Raw genomic sequence first — 21,495 nt, forward strand, 5'->3', positions numbered from 1 at the left:
TGCACTTTACATAACTCCCATGGTTTATTTCAGAAAAGCTCATTGCTTACAGTCCCTGTAAACTGGGGGAAATGTGACAGGTGAGTTGTATTGTATTGATCTTTTGTGTTATCCAAGACATAGATCTAGGATGGGCAACTCCAGTCCTCGGGGGCCGGATTGATGTCACACTTTTGCCCCAGCTAACACCTGACCCCAAAAATCAACTCATTGTCATCTTCAGTTTAGAATGCAATTAGTGTTTGCTATGGTGAAAAAGTGTTACACCACTATGGACCCCGAGGTCTGTAGTCTCCCATCTCTGATAGATAGTGTACTATTGTACTGTAATGCAATATAACTGTTTATAATGATTGTTGGTTAGTGAGAATCAAAGTCATGATACACTGAGATTACACAGGGTCTTCACACAACCTGCTCCTTGGGTTATTTTATATGGCTATCAGTCTAACCCATCAGTCTAAGAACTCACTGCAGTCGATCCTGACCGCATCCAGAGTCAGCTTCCCTCCGAAAGACACCAAAGGGTTCATGAACGGACTCAGGGGGTTCTGAGGACAGGAGAAGAATCCCATCACATCCAGACCTTCCTCTTCCTTCTCCTCTCTGCCCTCTAGGATGTGTGTTGAGATGTAGTCTACAGTCATATCTGTTCCCTGGGAATCCTGTGTCTGGCCTGAGGAGCCTGACTCCTGGGAGAAGCTCTTGAGGTAGGAGCTCTGGAAGTAGGCTGTTGTTGACGGGTCTGTCGCAGGGATCTGCTGGGGCATGAAGAGGAGGTGTAAGGAGGGGTGAATAGCACCCTCTGGAGTTCCGGAGATGTCAGTGCGCTGTGCTGGGTTCCATGAGCTCCAACTGCCCTCAGGCAGCTCCTGGACCTCCACAGTGTCTGGCTCCTCCTCTTCACTGACACTAGACTCACTGAGGTAGAGGTGTAGGGTCAACTCACCCTGGGGGAAGACAGGAAGGGGTCAGACGAATGTATCACTGTGGATCCAAATGAAGTATTCAGACTGTGTTTGTTTGTGTGTGTGTGCGTGCGTGCTTGCATGTGTGCACTCGGGCGTCTGCGTGAACGTACCTTCTCTTTGGCACACTCCTTTGCCCATTTGCTGTTGGCAGGATCAGGGACGATATCTGGCATGAGGCAGTGGACGAGTGTTGAGACTCTGAGGAGGAGAGAACATGGAAAATAACCACAGTGAGTCAGGAACAGAGCACACAGTTAATAACACGGTCAATCAATATTTCCATTTCCTTCGAGTATTGCTGTCTAGTGACTCCCCATTAGGACTAGAGGCTGTTCCTGTTCCTAATGTATTACCGTCGTCTTAGCGAGGAGACCTGGTACAGGCACAGCAGGACAAAGAACACCAGGAAGGAGGTGATCCCTACCAGGACCATGGTATAAATCCAGCTGTCTGAAAGCAAACCTACAGTGGTACATACAGTGCCTTGCGAAAGTATTCGGCCCCCTTGAACTTTGCGACCTTTTGCCACATTTCAGGCTTCAAACATAAAGATATAAAACTGTATTTTTTTGTGAAGAATCAACAACAAGTGGGACACAATCATGCAGTGGAACGACATTTATTGGATATTTCAAACTTTTTTAACAAATCAAAAACTGAAAAATTGGGCGTGCAAAATTATTCAGCCCCTTTACTTTCAGTGCAGCAAACTCTCTCCAGAAGTTCAGTGAGGATCTCTGAATGATCCAATGTTGACCTAAATGACTAATGATGATAAATACAATCCACCTGTGTGTAATCAAGTCTCCGTATAAATGCACCTGCCCTGTGATAGTCTCAGAGGTCCGTTAAAAGCGCAGAGAGTATCATGAAGAACAAGGAACACACCAGACAGGTCCGAGATACTGTTGTGAAGAAGTTTAAAGCCGGATTTGGATACAAAAAGATTTCCCAAGCTTTAAACATCCCAAGGAGCACTGTGCAAGCGATAATATTGAAATGGAAGGAGTATCAGACCACTGCAAATCTACCAAGACCTGGCCGTCCCTCTAAACTTTCAGCTCATACAAGGAGAAGACTGATCAGAGATGCAGCCAAGAGGCCCATGATCACTCTGGATGAACTGCAGAGATCTACAGCTGAGGTGGGAGACTCTGTCCATAGGACAACAATCAGTCGTATATTGCACAAATCTAGCCTTTATGGAAGAGTGGCAAGAAGAAAGCCATTTCTTAAAGATATCCATAAAAAGTGTTGTTTAAAGCTTGCCACAAGCCACCTGGGAGACACACCAAACATGTGGAAGAAGGTGCTCTGGTCAGATGAAACCAAAATTGAACTTTTTGGCAACAATGCAAAACGTTATGTTTGGCGTAAAAGCAACACAGCTGAACACACCATCCCCACTGTCAAACATGGTGGTGGCAGCATCATGGTTTGGGCCTGCTTTTCTTCAGCAGGGACAGGGACGATGGTTAAAATTGATGGGAAGATGGATGGAGCCAAATACAGGACCATTCTGGAAGAAAACCTGATGGAGTCTGCAAAAGACCTGAGACTGGGACGGAGATTTGTCTTCCAACAAGACAATGATCCAAAACATAAAGCAAAATATACAATGGAATGGTTCAAAAATAACCATATCCAGGTGTTAGAATGGCCAAGTCAAAGTCCAGACCTGAATCCAATCGAGAATCTGTGGAAAGAACTGAAAACTGCTGTTTACAAATGCTCTCCATCCAACCTCACTGAGCTCAAGCTGTTTTGCAAGGAGGAATGGGAAAAAATTTCAGTCTCTCGATGTGCAAAACTGATAGAGACATACCCCAAGCGACTTACAGCTGTAATCGCAGCAAAAGGTGGCGCTACAAAGTATTAACTTAAGGGGGCTGAATAATTTTGCACGCCCAATTTTTCAGTTTTTGATTTGTTAAAAAAGTTTGAAATATCCAATAAATGTCGTTCCACTTCATGATTGTGTCCCACTTGTTGTTGATTCTTCACAAAAAAATACAGTTTTATATCTTTATGTTTGAAGCCTGAAATGTGGCAAAAGGTCGCAAAGTTCAAGGGGGCCGAATACTTTCGCAAGGCACTGTAATAAGCACACAGTGTAAACATTATATAGTATAATAAACATAAGCATTCTGTATTTATTGTAACACTTCACATAACTGGAATGATAGTACTGAGAGTGCTTCAGCTAGATTATTCTGAGAAACAGATTATTTTCACTCTTTCTCTCGTTATACTCACTTTGAGGTTTGATGATGAAGGAGTGTCCGGCTCTGGGGCCCTGTCCTGAGGCAGTCGATGCGGTCATCCATAGACGGTAGTACTCAGGGGGAAGGTCCCTGATGGTGAAGGACCTCTCTGATGCTCTGCAGACTAGAACAAAACCACAGGTCATGAACACAGTATACACACACACACACACACACACACACACACACAATGCACTTTGTGTTTGATAGTTCTTCTCCATACCGTAGTTTCCAACGTCTTTTCCCTCTGAGTTTTTCACATAGATGGTGTAGTTGATGACACAGCCCCGCCTGTGTTCCTGAGGGACCTCTGACCAGGAAACGGTCACTTTGTCCCCCTCCACCACCGGCTGATGGACAGACGGACCCGCGGAAGGTACTACAGGACACAGTCACACCACAAATAGGAATCGAACTCGGGCACTGTTCCATTGATGTGAAACCTTCGGAAAAATGGTGATCTCCTGTTTCCTTACCTAATTCCAAGGTGTAGAAGTCTTCAAACTGGGCCCTGCCCACTGCTTGCTCATACAGAGCATAAACTGCTCCCTCATAGCACTCAAACGGCTTAATGTTATCTACACACAAGAGAGACAGTGGGAGGGGGGAGATCGAGAGAGAGAGGGAATGAGATCAAGAGGAGGGATCAACTGGCTGTGTCATCACTCAGGGCTCCAATAAGATCTAATGCAATGCTAAGCTGGCCATCCATCCGCTACACGTACCACTAATGACAGTATGGGTTTCATTAGGACCCAGTCTCTTCCACCCGAGCTTCTCCACCTGTCTGCCAACAGGGAACCATTCCAGCAGGTAGCCACTTACTGCCCCATCCCCTGTCCCACTGGCTGCTCCTGCAGTTACAGGCCTCCGCCAGGAGATGGTGACGCTGTGGTTACTGTGATTTCTACACATCACATTCTGAGGGGGCTGGGCTGTGAAGGGAGAGGAGTGTATGACACTGTCAGTAGAGCAGTCACCCTTCCCTGTCAACTACGGTCAATTGGATGTTACATTTATGTATATGTGGTTTTTAAATGTTAATTGTCTTTTAACTTAAAGAAGCCAAGAAGTGGAACAAATTCTTGCATTTATAGTTTTCACTTTTCTGAAGAGTCTGAATCTTGAATAGGAAGATGGAGGAAAAGGGGGGAAAACGGGGAGGAAATGGAGATGCCTTACCTGCTCTGAGGGGAATGGTGACACGGGCAGGGGGTGAGGAACCTCTGGAGTTCAGGGCGTAGACAGTGACATCACAGCGAGAGCAGGGCAGGCCTGAAATATGATTAATGGAGGTGTTGCGCTCAGATTTCCCTGCCAGGGTGTCGTGAACTATCACCTTGTAACCCCTGATCTCCCCTCTGGCCTCTGTGTGACTCAGCCTCTGCAATCAGATTCAGAACCACATATAAAACACAGGCCCACTCCATGGGCAACAATCACAAATGATGCAGTGATAGGATTGGCTATCAGTGTTTTCATCCCACTTCTGTTTCCCAGCATAGAATCCTAAAGCAAGGGAGAATCTCAATTGCATACTCCTCGTGTCTCCTTACTCCTTCTCAAAATCCATTGGAGGAGAAGGTCAAAGGAGTGAGACCTCTGGCTTTCTCATTCAATGGGTTTCGAGAACGAGTATGCAATTGAGATTCTCCCCTAGAGTCTGACTGTTTCTATATCAACATGCCCCTACCCTTGTGTTAGCTTAACATTTAATTCAACTTTATTGTATTGCCCAGGAGCAGCTAAGAAGGCATGCTATCCCTGCAGCATCTCTGCTGGGAGATGAGAGGTGTGTAAGGGATCTATCATTTCTTTTAAACTGCTCGTCTTTTCTGTTTCTTGTAAACTGAAACTGTCACGTGTCTGGCCCAGGTTTCAGTCTCACACATCATTGGGGAGGGAGCCTCTCACACCTATGGGGTGAGGTTAGGGGGGGGGAGAATGTCACCTCTCAGAAGTGGTCTGAGTTTGCCCTTTACCTAATGCGGCTAAGAAAATTTTACACACCCACATGAAAAAAGGCTACAGTTTAGGACAGAAACAGGAAGAAAGTAACACTTTTTTTCCTAATTACTCAGGTAGAACTAGAGACACCATATTTTATGACAAACAACATATACACTGAGTGTACAAAACATTAAGAACACCTTCCTAATATTGAGTTGCATCCCCCCGCCTTTTGCCCTCAGAAACAGCCTCAATTCGTCGGGATATGGACTCTACAAGGTGTCAAAAGCGTTCCACAGGGATGCTGGCCCATGTTGACTCCAATGCTTCCCAAAATTGTGTCAAGTTGGCTGGATGTCCTTTTGGCGATGGACTATTCTTGATACACATGGGAAACTGTTGAGCGTGAAAAACTCAGCAGGGTTGCAGTTCTCAACACAAACCGGTGCACCTGACACTACTTTGTTGAAAAGCACTTAAATCTTTTGTCTTCTCGCCCATTCAACATTCTGAATAGCACACATACACAATCCATGTCTCAATTGTCTCAAGCCTTAAAAATCCTTAATTAACCAGTCTCCTCCCCTTCAGCTACACTGATTGAAGTGGATCTAACAGGTGGCATCAATAAGGGATCATAGCTTTCACATGGATTCACCCGGTCAGTCTATGTCATGGAAAGAGCGAGTGTTCATAATGTTTTGTACACTCAGTGTATATGTACAACAACAAAAAACACAACAGTAAATACTAGTGATGGGAAACCAAGGCTTTCTGAAGCATTTGGGGCTTTCACCAATTCATTACATAGAACTTTTAACACGATGCACATTAGTGACATTTGTTGATTAGCAATATAAAGCAACGAGGGTGTCCATATGGAAGTTTTTCCCACAATATTCATAAAATCTCATTGACACAGATTTTCATTGCGGGTGTTAATAGCCTACTAGCCATAATTTACCATTACAAGTTGCTGTCAAAAACTGAAATGATCGCATTATTTAGGATGCTTAAGGCATACGCTTATACCATACTAAATCAAACAAATTGTTTGAACAATAATGTGTAGAGTGTGGTGTCGTATAAAAACAATTTTCTAAATAATGAGCCTTCACCAGGACTCGACCCCATTCATTGTTTTATGGTCCCCGACTCTACCTGCTTATTTACCATTCAGGTGACACAGTAGAGGTTGGGGTTTGAAAGCAACTTGGAATCGAAGAAAGCACCGTCACGTAATCTGTGGGATCTCTCATTTTGCAAACCACGGTTTGCGAAACCATGTGATCAAACGAAGCTTCGGGCGTCATTGATCAAGCGATAATGATACTTTGTAATGAGCATCGGTACATTGTATTGGATCAGTAGTGCTTTGAAAACTGCATTGGAGCATTGGAGTACCGGTATCCATGTCCCATCCTAAATACTACAGAACAGTCATGTCCACAAAAACACCACCGTGAATACTACAGCATACTAAAGTATTTTTTCCCATGTGGGAGAGAGAGAGAGTCTGACAATATTAAGACATCTCTTTGAATGCTCACCTTCCAGTACAAAGTGATGGAGTTGTTGGGAGAGTTGGAGGTTGTGTACCACACATCCAGAGCCTTGGCAGGTGCTGTAAAAGAGCGCAGGATACAAACTGTTTATTCATTGTAACAGTTAGCTGTGGCTGACCCCGTGTTCTCCCAATCAATAAAGTCCTATTCTATCCATTAAGTACATAGCTTGTATGTACAAGGTCATTGTGATAGCCATCAGCCATCAGCCATCAGCCATCAGCCTTCAGCCTATTTTGTGTTTTGATAACCATCTGACAACCTTCATTGTGTTTTCCTAAGAACAAGGATGTGTCTCAGACATGACTAATATTTCCTGGAAACAATTATTTTTTTTACGTTTTTGCGTCAAATAATACCCTGCCACCCAAAGTGACATATATCTCCAGACTGATGTGATCTGCATCCTGTAAGTCAGCAGACAGGACAAACACAGCATCATCAATTAGAATTAAGATGTGCCATTAAAAGGCTTCTCTGGCATGAGGTGCTTATCTGGGTTAAGTCAAATTCTTGGTATTCTAAAAGAGGTGATGGCATCTCCCAGAAATTATGGCAAAAACGAGGTGTCCACCTCCAAAAAGCAAACAATGTCTCATGTATTTCTCTCATGTATCACTCATGTATTTCACCGGAATAATGTCATCAAGATTAGTAGGTAGCTGCTCATCCTCATAATTACAAAATGGGGAGTTCAGAGTTTTATGTTTCGCCGTCCTATATGATACATGTTGACCTGTCATGCCTAATCTTGTTAAGTTTCAAAATGTGTGTCGTTGTTCAATGTTTTTCCATATCGTTCCATATCTTACTTTTTCTTCAATGAAAAATAAACTCCTCCCTTGATGATCAGGAAGTGAGAGAGGGGGAATTTTGGTTGCGGCGCGCACACACACACACACACACACACCAACACAAATACGCACAGCAGTGGGCCATGTGGCTTACAGAGCAGATGAGTGATGACAGAGAAGGGAGGTGAGGTTATAGTGAGGCTACCACACTGTGACTATCTCTCCTACAGGGTGATGGTGTGGTTGATAGTGCTCAGAGGTGCAGAGACACTCTCAAAGACACTCTCAAAGACTGTCTCAATACTCCCGAGGGACATCCTTTTCTCATCTTCTACTTCTACATAAGTACTGGTTGTTAAAACAACACATGAAATGAAGAACAGTGTTTTTCACTGTAAATTAATGAAGTAATTTCACTGAATGAAGGAAGTGTTACCATATTTTGTCAGATGATAAATTATCCAGTACAGGTCAATTCTAAATGTGTGATACCAATCATTATACGATATGATCTTGCTTAGTATTGACCATGAGGAGACTTTGTTGTTCCTCTCAGTATGATGATGTTATGAGGTGTTTCCAGAAACACCTGAAATCTGCTGGCCTGGGATAAGATTAAACCTGACATACACTTTTCACAATGCTCTATGTGAGTGTAGGTGTATGTGTAGGTATGGAGAGGGACAAGCTTATCTGACAACATCTCTGTGATACAACTCAGCGTAATACAAATCATACTCTGTGGCACACAACTGCACAATAACTTAGTCACAACCAACCAGTACAGTATGCCAAAGGGCATCATTAATAAAGTGACACATGTCAACTGAATCTGTTACTGATAGAGATGTATGATAAAACACCAGTTACCAGGCGTATGTAACTGTACATCCCTGGTTCTGCTATAGATGGGTTAGCTGAGAATGTCACGAAAACGATCCGCACACTTCAGTGGGACAGAAGGATGTGTGTTGTTGTGATTCTGGGTGACCGTATAGCTAGCAACAATGACAAGAAACTGCCATGTGGGGAATCTTAAGTGGCTCGTTTGTTAGTTTTATCTTGTTCTGGATACCATGGATACCATGTCTTGTCACGTCTATGCTAATATTGCTCAAATTCTCTATGTATCTAGCCAGCAACTGTAACGATGTACACTGAACAAAAATATACACACAGCATGTAAAATGTTTGTCCCATGTTTCATGAGCTGAAATAAAAGATCCAAGAAATGTTCCATATGCACAAAAAAGCTTACTGCTCAAAAATAAATTGCACAAATTTGTTTATATCCCTGTTAGTGAGCATTTCTCCTTTGCCAAGATAATCCATCCACTTTACAGGTGTGGCATACCAAGAAGCTGATTAAACAACATGAGCATTACACAGGTTCACCTTGTGCTGGGGACAATAAAAGGCCACTCCAAAATGTTTAGTTTTGTCACACAGCACAATGCCACAGATGTCTCAAGTTTGGACTTTCTGCAGGAATGTCCACCAGAGCTGTTGCCAGATAATTGAATGTTAATTTCACTACCATAAGCCACCTCCAAAATCGTTTTAGAGATTTTGGCAGTAAGTCCAACCGGCCTCACAACCGCAGACCACGTGTAACCATGCCAGGACGTCCACATCCAGCTTCTTCCCCTGCGGGATTGTCTGAGACCAGCCACTTGGACAGCTGATGAAACTGAGAAGTATTTATTTCTGTAATAAGGCCCTTTTGTGGGGGAAAACTCATTCTGATTGGCTGGGCCTGGCTCCAAAGTAGGTGGGCCTATGCCCTCCCAGGTCCACCCATTGCTGTGCCCCTGCCCAGTCGTGAAATCCATAGATTAGGTCCTAATAAATGTATTTCAATTGACTGATTTCCTTCTATGAACTGTAACTCAGTAAAATTGTTGAAATTGTTGCATGTTGCATTTATATTTTTGTTCAGTGTATTTTGTTAGACAACAAGTGCATGTTGTGAAACTTTATTCATGCTTTCAATAAACACTGGAGACGAAATATAGTTCACATGTTGTCAACAATCTAAACCAACCCTGTCTGTTTTGCCCAATAGTTGCGCACATTCAGCTTTGTTGCTAAACAACCAACCTGTCTATAAAGGCCATCTGCAGGACCAACAAATCACCCACACAGTGCAGTATTAGTGCACTTACCCTCCTCCTGTGTCCAGTTAGAGGCGGGTTGGCTCCAGTCACTCCAGATGCCTCTCCTATGGCTCAGTCTGACCCTGGCCTGGAACTCATACTTCGTGTAGGGCTGCAGAGACACAATGGACTGGTTCCACACTGAACCTGCCTGTGAGGCACAGCAGTCAGAACACAGTCTTACTTTTATAAGACATGTATCACACATTTATTAAACAATTATTACACATTCATTACACAATCATAAGACTTGCATGTGGGGGGCTGCCAAGGCAGACAAGGCATGAGAGGACTACTAAAAAGTGAAGACATGTAGATGCTTGACTGGCTTTGGCAGTCTAGCATCTCAGAACAGCAGGAGGCGGGGATCTGCAAACCCCAGTCAAATCTGCCTCGGCTTCTGACTCAGCCGAGAGGTCTTGTGATTTAAGCACAAATCTTACATGTGAGGTTGTGTCTTGCAACGCTTCTGCAACTCAACATCTAGCAAAGCAGCATTGGATTGTATGTGTATACTGGTCAATACCCAGTCAGTTCCTTTTATGGCAGGTGATGTTTACAGTGCGTGGGTGACTGTGTGACAGTGGTTCTTACGGTGTGTGGGTGTAATATCCATGGTCCTGGTCCCTGGGCGGTTCTCTGCTGGACCTCCAGGAGCTGAGCTCCCTGAGCCTCCTCCACCCTGACATTACAGCCCAGCGACCAGCACTCTACCTGGGACACATCAGGGGGCAAGGGCTGCACTATAGAGAGAGAGAAAGAAAGAGACAGAGAGAGAGAGAGAGAGAGAGAGAGAGAGAGAGAGAGAGAGAGAGAGAGCAGTCAAAATGGACAGGGATACACATAGGACAGTTAGTACAGACTGAGAGAGTACAGTAGTGGATGCTTGTGGTTAGAGTGCAGAGAGCACCAGTGATATATCACCAGTGATATTACTCACCCAAACCTGACGAACATCTAGTACTTATCTAGAATGCATCATAACTGCTACACTGGTCATTTCTAAAACAAACGTTAGGTGGATAACATAGCCTAGTAGTCAAATGACCAAAGCGCCCTCTAGTGGCCTCGTGGTGGAATGTTATTCATATTTTTCATAATTAATAAACATTCTTCAGTGTTTGTATGTCGAACGGTTCTGTTTGGTTTCAGTCTTCTGTATATTAAGTGTAATGGGATGCAAAAAAATAAATAAAATAAAGCAATGATTGCTAAATGCATAGATACAGTTGAAGTCGGAAGTTTACATACACTTAGGTTGGAGTCATTAAAACTAGTTTTTCAAGCATTCCACACATTTCTTGTTAACAAATTGTAGTTTTATCAAGTCGGTTAGGACATCTACTTTGTGCATGACACAAGTAATTTTTCCAACAATTGTTTACAGACAGATTATTTCACTTAAAATTCACTGTATCGCAATTCCAGTGGGTCAGAAGTTGTCATGGCTTTAGAAGCTTCTGATAGGCTAATTGACATCATTTGAGTCAATTGGAGGGGTACCTGTAGATGTATTTCAAGGCCTACCTTCAAACTCAGTGCCTCTTTGCTTGTCATCATGGGAAAATCAAAAGAAATCAGCCAACAATTGTAGACCTCCATAGGTCTGGTTCATCCTTGGGAGCAATGCTTGAAGGTACCACGTTCATCTGTACAAACAATAGTACGCAACTATAAACACCATGGGACCACACAGCCGTCATACCGCTCAGGAAGGAGATGCGTTCTTTCTCATAGAGATGAACGTACTATGGTGCGAAAAGTGCAAATCAATCCCAGAACAACAGCAAAGGACCTTGTGAAGATACTGGAGGAAACAAGTACAAAAGTATCTATATCCACAGTAAAACGAGTCCTATATAGACATAACCTGAAAGGCCACTCAGCAAGGAAGAAGACACTACTACAAAACCGCCATAAAATAGCCAGACTACGGTTTGCAACTGCACATGGGGACAAAGATCATATTTTTTGGAGAAATGTCCTCTGGTTTGATGAAACAAAAATAGAATTGTTTGGCCATGATGACCATCGTTATGTTTGGAGGAAAAAGGGGGAGGCTTGCAAGCTGAAGAACACCATCCCAACCATAAAGCACGGGGGTGGCAGCATCATGTTGTGGGAGTGCTTTGCTGCAGGAGGGACTGGTTCACTTCACAAAATAGATGGCATCATGAGGAGAAAAAATTATGTGGATATATTGAAGCAACATCTCAAGACATCAGTCAGGAAGTTAAAGCTTGGTCGCAAATGGGTCTTCCAAATGGACAATGACCCCAAGCAAACTTCCAAAGTTGTGGAAAAATGGCTTAAGGACAACAAAGTCAAGGTATTGGAGTGGCGATCACAAAGCCCTGACCTCAATCCCATAGAAGATTTGTGGGCAGAACTGAACAAGTGTGTGCGAGCAAGGAGGCCTACAAACCTGACTCAGTTACACCAGCTCTGTCAGTAGGAATGGACCAAAATTCACCCAACTTATTTTGGTAAGCTTGTGGAAGGCTGCCCGAAATGTTTGACCCAAGTTAAGCAATTTAAAGGCAATGCTACCAAATGCTAATTGAGTGTATGAAAACTTCTTACCCACTGGGAATGTGATGAAAGAAACAAAAGCTGAAATAAATAATTCTCTCTACTATTATTCTGACATTTCACATTCTTAAAATAAAGTGGTGATCCTAACTGACCTAAGACAGGGAATTTTTTGCAAGGATTAAATGTCAGGAATTGAGAAAAACTTAGGTTAAATGTATTTGGCTAAGGTGTATGTAAACTTCCGACTTCAACTGTAGGTGCATATTTCCTCATATAGGTGCAGAATGATCAAAATTGCATAATCAGTGTTATATTCTTTTTAGTTTTTTGCAGCTGCCATACCAATGTGGTCGAGTGTGAAGTTGAGGGTGGTGGACACAGCAGAGCCCAGCTTGTTGGAGGAGCTGGCCCATACGGAGTATTCAGTCTGGGCAGAACCAGACACAGGGAAATTAGCTGAGACTAGACCAGGATCAGACCTGGAACCAGAACCAGGGTAGGATACAGATCCTGATGTGCTGTTACCAAACACAGCTCTCACCCTGAAACACATGAAACACATACAAGTCATCCACAACTTACTATACAGTACACCTCATCCATACCAACTGGCTTTTCTATCTCAAGTCATCCACAACTTACTATACAGTACACCTCATCCATACCAACTGGCTTTTCTATCTCATGCATTTTCCTTTTCTTCTTTTCTCTTTTTCTTTCATTCTCCGTATTTGAGTCTGTATGGTGAAAAAACTATACTGAGCAAAACATAACAGTGACAAGTCTGTTTTTACTTAAACGTGTCATTGTCTTGCCATAGAAACCATATTGGGTTGTTGGTAGCAGAAGTATGCTTGACCACCAAGGCTGCTCTGCTCCAACATGTGAGAGAGACAACCAACCCTGCGATTCCTCAGCTCCTTATTAAAGCTATGATATGGCGCATGCCATAGTACTGTCTGTCCCTTTCTCTTTCTCTTCCAAACTCACCAGAGCTCTGAAGTGGTTGTCAGGTGAGTTTCCCTTCCTCTCCTCCATGTACACATCACCTCTCCAACTGGACCTTTCTGGACACAGGTTACATTTTCTGGCAGGTCAGGTGTGTCTGCAAGGTAACCATGACAATACATCAACAACACAAATGGACGTGGTCTGGTACAAAGTGTTTTTCTCATTGTGCTTTGGACCAGTAACCAGCATGTGATGGTATTGTTCCTTTAAAGACCACTGACATGAGTTAAATGTGTATCATTTAAACTTGCACCTCCGACACAACTGTTAGAAGTGCTGACACTGACATGGGTTGAACTAGTTAGTAGTCAGACTAGATGGTCCAAGAGGTATAGAGCAGACTTTATAATGCAACTCCTCCACCACATGTTGTACTTAAAGACTACTTGATGAAAAGATGTCACACTGCATATCTGACTGGCTAATTCAGGGAGCGGTGTTCTCCTTCATGAGTGTCAAAAGGCACAAGTTGTTTTTCTCCATCTGTCCCATTCAGTTTGGTTTCACACCCCCAGCCCTATAGTTATTCTGGTCACTGTTGACACCTTGTTTTGTATTGCAGAGTGCTCTGGTATTGCGGAGTGCTATATTGCAGAGTATATACTGTTCCATACTTACATCCAGTATCAATATCGAGTCCACAAGGCTCAGGTTCTCCTTCACACAGGCAGGTGTACGTTGTGTTTTTACTTATGTTTGTCACATTGAGGAATATAGTTGTAGAGTTGTAGGGCTGTATTTTCTGTGTTTTCTTCTTGTCGATGTGCATTGATTTGGAAGCTCTGCAGCTGGCCTGATAGGTACAGAACACCTGGAAGCTGGAGCCCAGAAGGACCAGGTCCCCAATGCTGGATGATGCAGTACATGGCTTATCAGCTGGAGGCACAACAAAACGACAAAGAAAACTCTTGCTATCTCACTGGGGAATGACAGAGGAGTAAACTGGAAGTTAAAAATACTTGCTTTAGCAGCATAGTCATAGAAGCGGAACAGAAAACACAACAGAACAAGGGTCTCCAGCACTGGTTCTGGTAAGCTACAGGGTGTGCAGGCTTTTGTTCTAGCCCTGCAATAACACACCATATATATTATATATTTGTAGAATCAGGTGTGTTTGTGCTGGGCTGGAATAAAAGCCTGCGCTCAATACAGTCTGTACTGAGGTTTGGTGACTATTGGCACACAGAGAAATGAGACAGCAAGAGGAAATCAACTCATACTATTAAAGACATATTCAGAGGGTGTTTATTAAAATATCGAGCATAATCCTACAGCATATGAGAACAGTTCAAGGCAAACGCAGACTTGCAGAGTACACAGTCTGTGGACAGGGAGAATGTCTTGGACATGTTATGAATCTATCTTGGACAAATGCTTTGAAGTATCACTAAGGAAGAATATCAAGTGTTCTTGACATAACTCTTATTACGTAGGTAGCCTACATGATTGGTGAATAGACCACTTACCTCTGCTAGACCCTATGGCACACAGCAAAGTGATGCCAATGAGGATAGACCACCAACCGTGGGGTGAATAGGCCATTGGACCTCTGGGTTGTTCACTACCAGTGGTGAGCTACATTCCATTTGTGTCTCATAGCTGAAGGTCCATGGGGTCTTTCAGTATCACTACCGAAATAAACATGCACAATATACAAGTCATTTAATGTATCCCCACGAGAATGTCACTGTATTTCTTATTTATTAAATACGCCATCTTTTTGACAACAATATTTATTTATTTTTTGAAGAAAAGAAAAAGGAAATGACTACACATCTTCCCATGCATGTCGAACATTGCTCAATGTTCACTATGACACCATAACAGATTATTGATTGAGATTATTCTGATAACTCAAATGGTTGATCCTGTACTACAATAATCAACTGCAGTAATTGAGTCAAACAGACCATGTGAACATAGGCTGTATACAAACAGAAAGCACCACTCACCCAGCTCCGACATCATACAGTTGATAATTCCCTTCCAAACAGCATTCGTTAATTATACACAACGGGCTCCCTATGTTTTTACTTACACTCATTTGATATTTTTCCTCTGCATTTCTGAATATCAACTTAGCCCAGTGCAGTGTGTGTCAGTGGTTTGGCTGAAAGCGTGCGAGCCTGTTTAGGTTGAGATGCGTGTCAGTTGACATTTGACAAGACCAACCCTCATCTCAGTTCCTCTGCTATGTCCTCTGCGGGTTCAACAGAGCACGACAAGTAGCCTACACATCTGAGCCCAATCCTAAAATGGCTGTGTGCACAAAGGCAACCCAATTCTGATCATTTTTTCACACCATTTTTTTTTTTACCAATCACATCACATATTTCCACATTAGTTATTTTTCAGAGCTGATGTGATTGGTCAAAAGACCATTTTGGAGAAAAAATATCAGAATTGGTCTGCCTCTCTAAATGCAACCATAGTGACATACCAGGTGAGTGATATTTGCCAGTTGTAGGGGATGCCCCTCTCACACTGAATTTGGAGATTAACACTTTTTACAGATGTTCTCCACTCACAAGACTGGATGTCTAATATCTTCTCTAAACCTCTCCTGTTCTTCATCTGCACTGATTTTAAAACACAGGACAAATGAAAGCAATATTGCGGCGGCCTCCTGGGAAATTTGATTTCATTAGTCCAGACATTTTTGACAAGAGCAAATGAAGGAAAGGAGCTGAAGATACAAGGAGACAAGGGGGTGAGAGGAGGCATCGTAAACTATTGAGATGCACCCTCAGTTTTATGAGCTCTCAGGGAGGAAGTGAGAAGTCTGTTTCAGGAAGTCACTATAACTGCCTGGTACAGCAGGTGGCTCTATGAGGAGAACACAGCCCTGGCACAGATCTAGGGTCAGTTTACCCTGCATTACTATACCATTACTATTATACCATGTTACACAGCGGCGTGCAAATACTGTATCCCTCACTTCTAAGATGCAGAATATAACTATGTTGTAAACTTGACATGTCCTCAACAGCTGTCTTCTTTGGGCACGAAACCCATTGTGTGGTACAGTATACATCAATAGACAAACAGGGATTGACAGGGAAACATTTATCAACAAATCAAAAGAGAACCATCATGCTCTCCCAGAAGCTTGGCTAGTGGGTAAAACCTGCATAATCAGATAAACAAAGGGGTGTAATGGGTTCGCACACATTTATCATCTGAAAGACTCTTTATAGTGAACCATAATCTTTATATAGCAGCGAGCAGAAATTGTTATAAATCCACTGTTATAGTATATTATGTAATTGAGGTATGTGTCCTTTCAGTCCGTTCATCATTCTCAAACACTAGTATGACTGTAAATTTAGCTAGAATGGTATAAAAGTCCATTCATTGGAACTCTTGTTCAGTTGGTCAGAAAAATGCCTTTCCTCTCATCACTGAAGGATGGAGAAGATAATGCTTTAAAGATGTCTTTGTCAGTGGTTGTAGGTAGTGGTGTTGAGGTCAGCAGCCTGGGGGAAGTAACCGGTGGTCAGTGTCTTAGCCAGACAGCCGACTGGGTCCTCCAGAGCCACGTTCTGTCCCTGTGCTGAGTCCAGAGAACCAAGGCCCACCTCCAACCCCTTCTCATCCAGCCACATGTCCCCAGAGAAGAGGCTTGTTATCTTAGGAAGGCTTGGGGAGGTGTTCCGCCCCATTGAGCTCAGATCCAGTCCTGGAGAAATGCCAGAGAAATCTACTGTTACATCACACAGCCAGCCTCCTAGCAGTCCTCCAGACTCCTCAGGGCAACTGTCTGTTCTCTCACAGCTGGGAATGTGTCCCCTGTATTCCTTCTTCTCCGTCTTGTCTCGTGGAGCTGTGATTGTAATCTGGGGTTTGTATCCGATATTCTCCAGAGGTACTGCTGTCCTTTCTCCTGTCCCCTCTCCTCCCCCGGCCCTAGCCCCACCCTGGAGCCGCACGATGTGGATGATGGGGTACAGTTCCTCCCTCTCCCCAGGAGGGATCTCCTCAATGGGGGACAGTGGTGGGTCACTGACGGTGAACAACCAGGATGAAGCTGGGACCACTGGCTCTTCATGCTATAGGAGGACAATACAAACACAGAGGTTATTGTGAAGAAGTCAAGGCCTTAGAAAGCTAGTAGGCCTGGTTTAGATGACAGGGCTCCATTTGTTTATTTCGATCCCCACAGCTACTCTTCCTGGGGGTCCACAAGAAACACAAAACATGACAAGTAACAAAACACTGATTCACTGACAGAGAAGAACAGTCACACACATTTTTTTATAGAACGATATACAAACAATACAACAACAAAAAGATACAAACAATACAACTTAAAAAGAACGGCCTCCCGAGTGGGGCAGAGGTCTAACGCACTGCATCACAGTGTTTGAGGCGTCACTACAGACCCTGGTTCGATCCCAGGCTGTGTCATAGCCAGCCTTGACCTGGAGGTGGCGCACAATTGGCCCAGCTTCATCTGGGTTAGGGGAGGGTTTGGCGGGCTGGGATTTCATCGCGCTCACACAACTCCTTGTGGTGGGCTGGGTGCCTGCAAGCTGACTCGGTTGCCAGCTGAAAGTTGTTCCTCCAACACATTGGTGTGGCTGACTTCCGGGATGAGCGAGCAGTGTGGCTTGGCAAGGTCATGCTTCAGAGGACACATGGCTCTTGACCTTTGCCTCTCCCGAGTCCGTAGGGGAGTTGCAGTGATGGGACAAGACTGTAACTACTAATTGGATATCATGAGATTAGGGTAAAATAAATAACACAACAACATTTTTTATATAAACAATAAACTACAAATAAAAAGGTGTTTCCCCTCACTGTTGCCGCAGTTCCATGAGTTGCTGTTTAATCTGTGTTTTTAAAGGTCATTTTGCTGTTTACTTGAGTAATTGGAGATAGAAGGGAGTTCCAAGGCTCTTTATAAAACTGTGCGTGCCTTCAGAAAGTATTCATACCCCTTGACTTATTAAACATTTTATTAAACATTTTTTGTGTTAAAGCCTCAATTCAAAAACATTTCTGAAGCATTGAAGAGCCCCTAGAACACAGTGGCCTCCATCATTCTTAAATGGAAGAAGTTTGGAAACACCAAGAGTCTTTCATGAGCTGACCGCCCAGCCAAACTGAGCAATCAGGGGAGAAAGGCCGATGGTCATTCTGACAGAGCTCTAGAATTCTTCTGTGGAGATGGGAGAACCTTCCAGAAGGACAACCATCTCTGCAGCACTCCACCAGCACACCACCCTCTATGGTAAAGTGTGAAAACGACCTTAGACTGAGGTGAAGATTTACATTCCAACAGGACAATGACCCCAAGCATGTAGCCAAGCAACGCTGAAATGGCTTCAGAACAAGAATGTGAAAGTCCTTGAGTGGCCCAACCTAAGCCTAGACTTGAATCCCATTCGAAAATCTGTGTAAAGACTTGAAGATTGCTGTTCACCGCCACTCCATCTAACTTAACATAGTTTGAGAAAATCTGCAAGGAGGGATGGGGGAAATCCCTAAATCCAGATGTGCAAAGCTGATACAGACATACCCAAGACGACTCCAAGCTGTAATCACCCCCAAAGGTGCTTCTACAAAGTATTGACTCAGGGGCGTGTATACTTATGTAAATGAGATATATATATATATTTTTAGACATGTTTTCACTTTGTCATTATGGGGTATTGTGTATAGATGGATGAGAAAAAAAAATATTTAATCCATTTTGAATTCAGGCCTGTAACACAACAAAATGTGGAATAAGTCAAGGGGCTTGAAAACTTTCTGAAGGTACTGTACCTGCATACCTCCATACTTTCATTCAACACCGTCGTGAGAGTCTCATCTTTCCTTAGGTTGGCCAAACCGTTTGAATTTCCGTGAGGATACTGGTTTTTGGGATGTCTCCTGGTCTGACAAACAGCGCTGTAGCTCTGCCACTTTCCACCGCAGATGCAGAAGGCCAACATAGGCGGATGTGGTGGATTGAGACGTACCCCATGCAAAAGACAGATATCGCTAACTTAAACTGGTAGATTTTGATGGAGAATTGTTTATCATGTTAATTAGATTGACGCACATGTGCAGCTTTACCAGCTACAGCTTTGCTAGGTATTTATTTGCTGCACTTGACCATATTACCAGACAGTGATAAGACCAGAGCCTGAACAACTACTACAATTGATTTGTCAAAAAACGCAGAACACATATTTTTTTAACAGACATTCCCCTCCACATCTTCACAACAACTTTGTCAATATGACTTGACCATGATAATTAACCATCCAATGTTATACCTAGGAGTTTAGCTTCCTCAACTTGCGCAATGGTCACCCCCTTTATGTACAACTCCAGTTGAGGTTTAGGTCTGAGAGAATGTTTTGAACCAAATACAATGCTTTAAGTTTTAGATGTACACTGCTCAAAAAAATAAAGGGAACACTTAAACAACACAATGTAGCTCCAAATCAAACTGTCCACTTAGGAAGCAACACTGATTGACAATAAATTTCACATGCTGTTGTGCAAATGGAATAGACAACAGGTGGAAATTATAGGCAATTAGCAAGACACCCCCAATAAAGGAGTGGTTCTCCAGGTGGGGACCACAGACCACTTCTCAGTTCCTATGCTTCCTGGCTAATGTTTGGTCACTTTTGAATGCTGGCGGTGCTTTCACTCTAGTGGTAGCATGAGACGGAGTCTACAACCCACACAAGTGGCTCAGGTAGTGCAGCTCATCCAGGATGGCACATCAATGCGAGCTGTGGCAAGAAGGTTTCCTGTGTCTGTCAGCGTAGTGTCCAGAGCATGGAGGTGCTACCAGGAGACAGGCCAGTACTTCAGGAGACATGGAGGAGGCCGTAGGAGGGCAACAACCCAGCAATAGGACCGCTACCTCCGCCTTTGTTCAAGGAGGAGCAGGAGGAGCACTGCCAGAGCCCTGCAAAATGACCTCCAGCAGGCCACAAATGTGCATGTGTCTGCTCAAACGGTCAGAAACAGACTCCATGAGGGTGGTATGAGGGCCCAACTTCCACAGGTGGGGGTTGTGCTTACAGCCCAACACCGAGCAGGACGTTTTTCATTTGCCAGAGAACACCAAGATTGGGAAATTCGCCACTGGCGCCCTGTGCTCTTCACAGATGAAAGCAGGTTCACACTGAGCACATGTGACAGACGTGACAGTCTGGAGATGCCGTGGAGAACATTCTGCTGCCTGCAACATCCTCCAGCATGACCGGTTTGGCGGTGGGTCAGTCATGGTGTGGGGTGGCATTTCTTTGGGGGACCTCCATGTGCTCGCCAGAGGTAGCCTGACTGCCATTAGGTACCGAGATGAGATCCTCAGACCCCTTGTGAGACCATATGCTGGTGCGGTTGGCCCTGGGTTCCTCCTAATGCAAGACAATGCTAGACCTCATGTGGCTGGAGTGTGTCAGCAGTTCCTGCAAGAGGAAGGCATTGATGCTATGGACTGGCCCGCCTGTTCCCCAGACCTGAATCCAATTGAGCACATCTGGGACATCATGTCTCACTCCATCCACCAACTCCAATTGCACCACAGACTGTCCAGGAGTTGGCGGATGCTTTAGTCCCGGTCTGGGAGGAGATCCCTCAGGAGACCATCCGCCACCTCATCAGGAGCATGCCCAGGCGTTGTAGGGAGGTCATACAGGCACGTGGAGGCCACACACACTACTGAGCCTCATTTTGACTTGTTTTAAGGACATTACATCAAAGTTGGATCAGCCTGTAGTGTGGTTTTCCACTTTAATTTTGCGTGTGACTCCAAATCCAGACCTCCATGGGTTGATAAATTTGATTTCCATTGATAAGTTGTGTGATTTTGTTGTTGGCACATTCAACTATGTAAAGAAAAAAGTATTTAATAAGAATATTTCATTCATTCAGATCTAGGATGTGTTATTTTAGTGTTCCATTTATTTTTTTGAGCAGTGTATTTAAGACCAGTTTATTATTAATCACCCATTCGGATACTGACTCTAACTCCTGCAAACTCACTAGCTTTAGGTGCTGGCATGTAGATTGTGGAATCCTCCACAACATAGTTATTTTAGCTTTGTGTAAGACCAGTGGCAAATAATTTGTAAAAATAGAAAAGAGTAATGGCCCAAGGAAACTGCCATGAGGGACACCGAACTGTACATATCTGATGTTAGAGAAGCTTCCTTTGAAGAACACTCTCTGGTTTCTGTTGGATAAATAACTCTCCAACCATGTGATGTCAGGTGATGTGAAGCCATAGAAAGTGCATT

General features: G+C 43.6%; 2 protein-coding genes across 6 annotated transcripts in view; both read right to left on the bottom strand.

The window, feature by feature from the left end:
• il12rb2 (interleukin 12 receptor subunit beta 2a) lies at nucleotides 1-15,971 on the bottom strand. Of its 4 annotated transcripts, none has more exons than XM_021604182.3 (16): nucleotides 15,285-15,971; nucleotides 14,713-14,874; nucleotides 13,865-14,122; nucleotides 13,226-13,340; nucleotides 12,578-12,777; nucleotides 10,295-10,443; nucleotides 9,710-9,851; nucleotides 6,736-6,809; nucleotides 4,418-4,619; nucleotides 3,961-4,170; nucleotides 3,712-3,813; nucleotides 3,459-3,614; nucleotides 3,228-3,359; nucleotides 1,325-1,421; nucleotides 1,082-1,169; nucleotides 1-950 (listed from the first exon to the last, which is right to left on the bottom strand). In XM_021604182.3, the coding sequence occupies exons 2-16, from the start codon at nucleotides 14,786-14,788 to the stop codon at nucleotides 456-458; spliced, it is 2,496 nt and encodes an 831-aa protein (XP_021459857.2). In that variant the 5' UTR covers nucleotides 14,789-14,874; nucleotides 15,285-15,971; the 3' UTR covers nucleotides 1-455. The 4 variants fall into 4 exon arrangements, with proteins under 4 accessions (XP_021459857.2, XP_021459855.2, XP_090091947.1 ...); XM_021604180.3 differs by having other exon boundaries at nucleotides 1,325-1,433; nucleotides 15,285-15,513; XM_090235821.1 differs by having other exon boundaries at nucleotides 15,199-15,497.
• il23r (interleukin 23 receptor) overlaps nucleotides 15,876-21,495 on the bottom strand; it is a 22,746-nt gene continuing 17,126 nt past the window's right edge. For both annotated transcript variants that reach the window (XM_090235820.1, XM_036978288.2), the window contains one exon: nucleotides 15,876-17,295. In XM_090235820.1, coding sequence (XP_090091946.1) covers nucleotides 16,687-17,295 — 609 coding nt within the window. In that variant the 3' untranslated portion in view covers nucleotides 15,876-16,686. The remainder of the gene's footprint in view (nucleotides 17,296-21,495) is intronic.

Source organism: Oncorhynchus mykiss, chromosome 5 (assembly GCF_057628025.1).
Source record: "Oncorhynchus mykiss isolate SJ-2025 chromosome 5, ASM5762802v1, whole genome shotgun sequence".
Classification (NCBI taxonomy): domain Eukaryota; kingdom Metazoa; phylum Chordata; class Actinopteri; order Salmoniformes; family Salmonidae; genus Oncorhynchus; species Oncorhynchus mykiss.

Bases quoted from the DNA above. Each gene is read 5' to 3' on its own strand.
- il12rb2 (XM_021604180.3), bottom strand. From the start codon at position 14,788: ATGGCCTATTCACCCCACGGTTGGTGGTCTATCCTCATTGGCATCACT. The intron at 3,615-3,711 runs GTAAGGAAACAG...TGTGTCCTGTAG, and splicing joins CTTCTACACCTTGGAATTAG to TACCTTCCGCGGGTCCGTCT. The intron at 3,360-3,458 runs GTATGGAGAAGA...GTTTTGTTCTAG, and splicing joins AAAAGACGTTGGAAACTACG to TCTGCAGAGCATCAGAGAGG.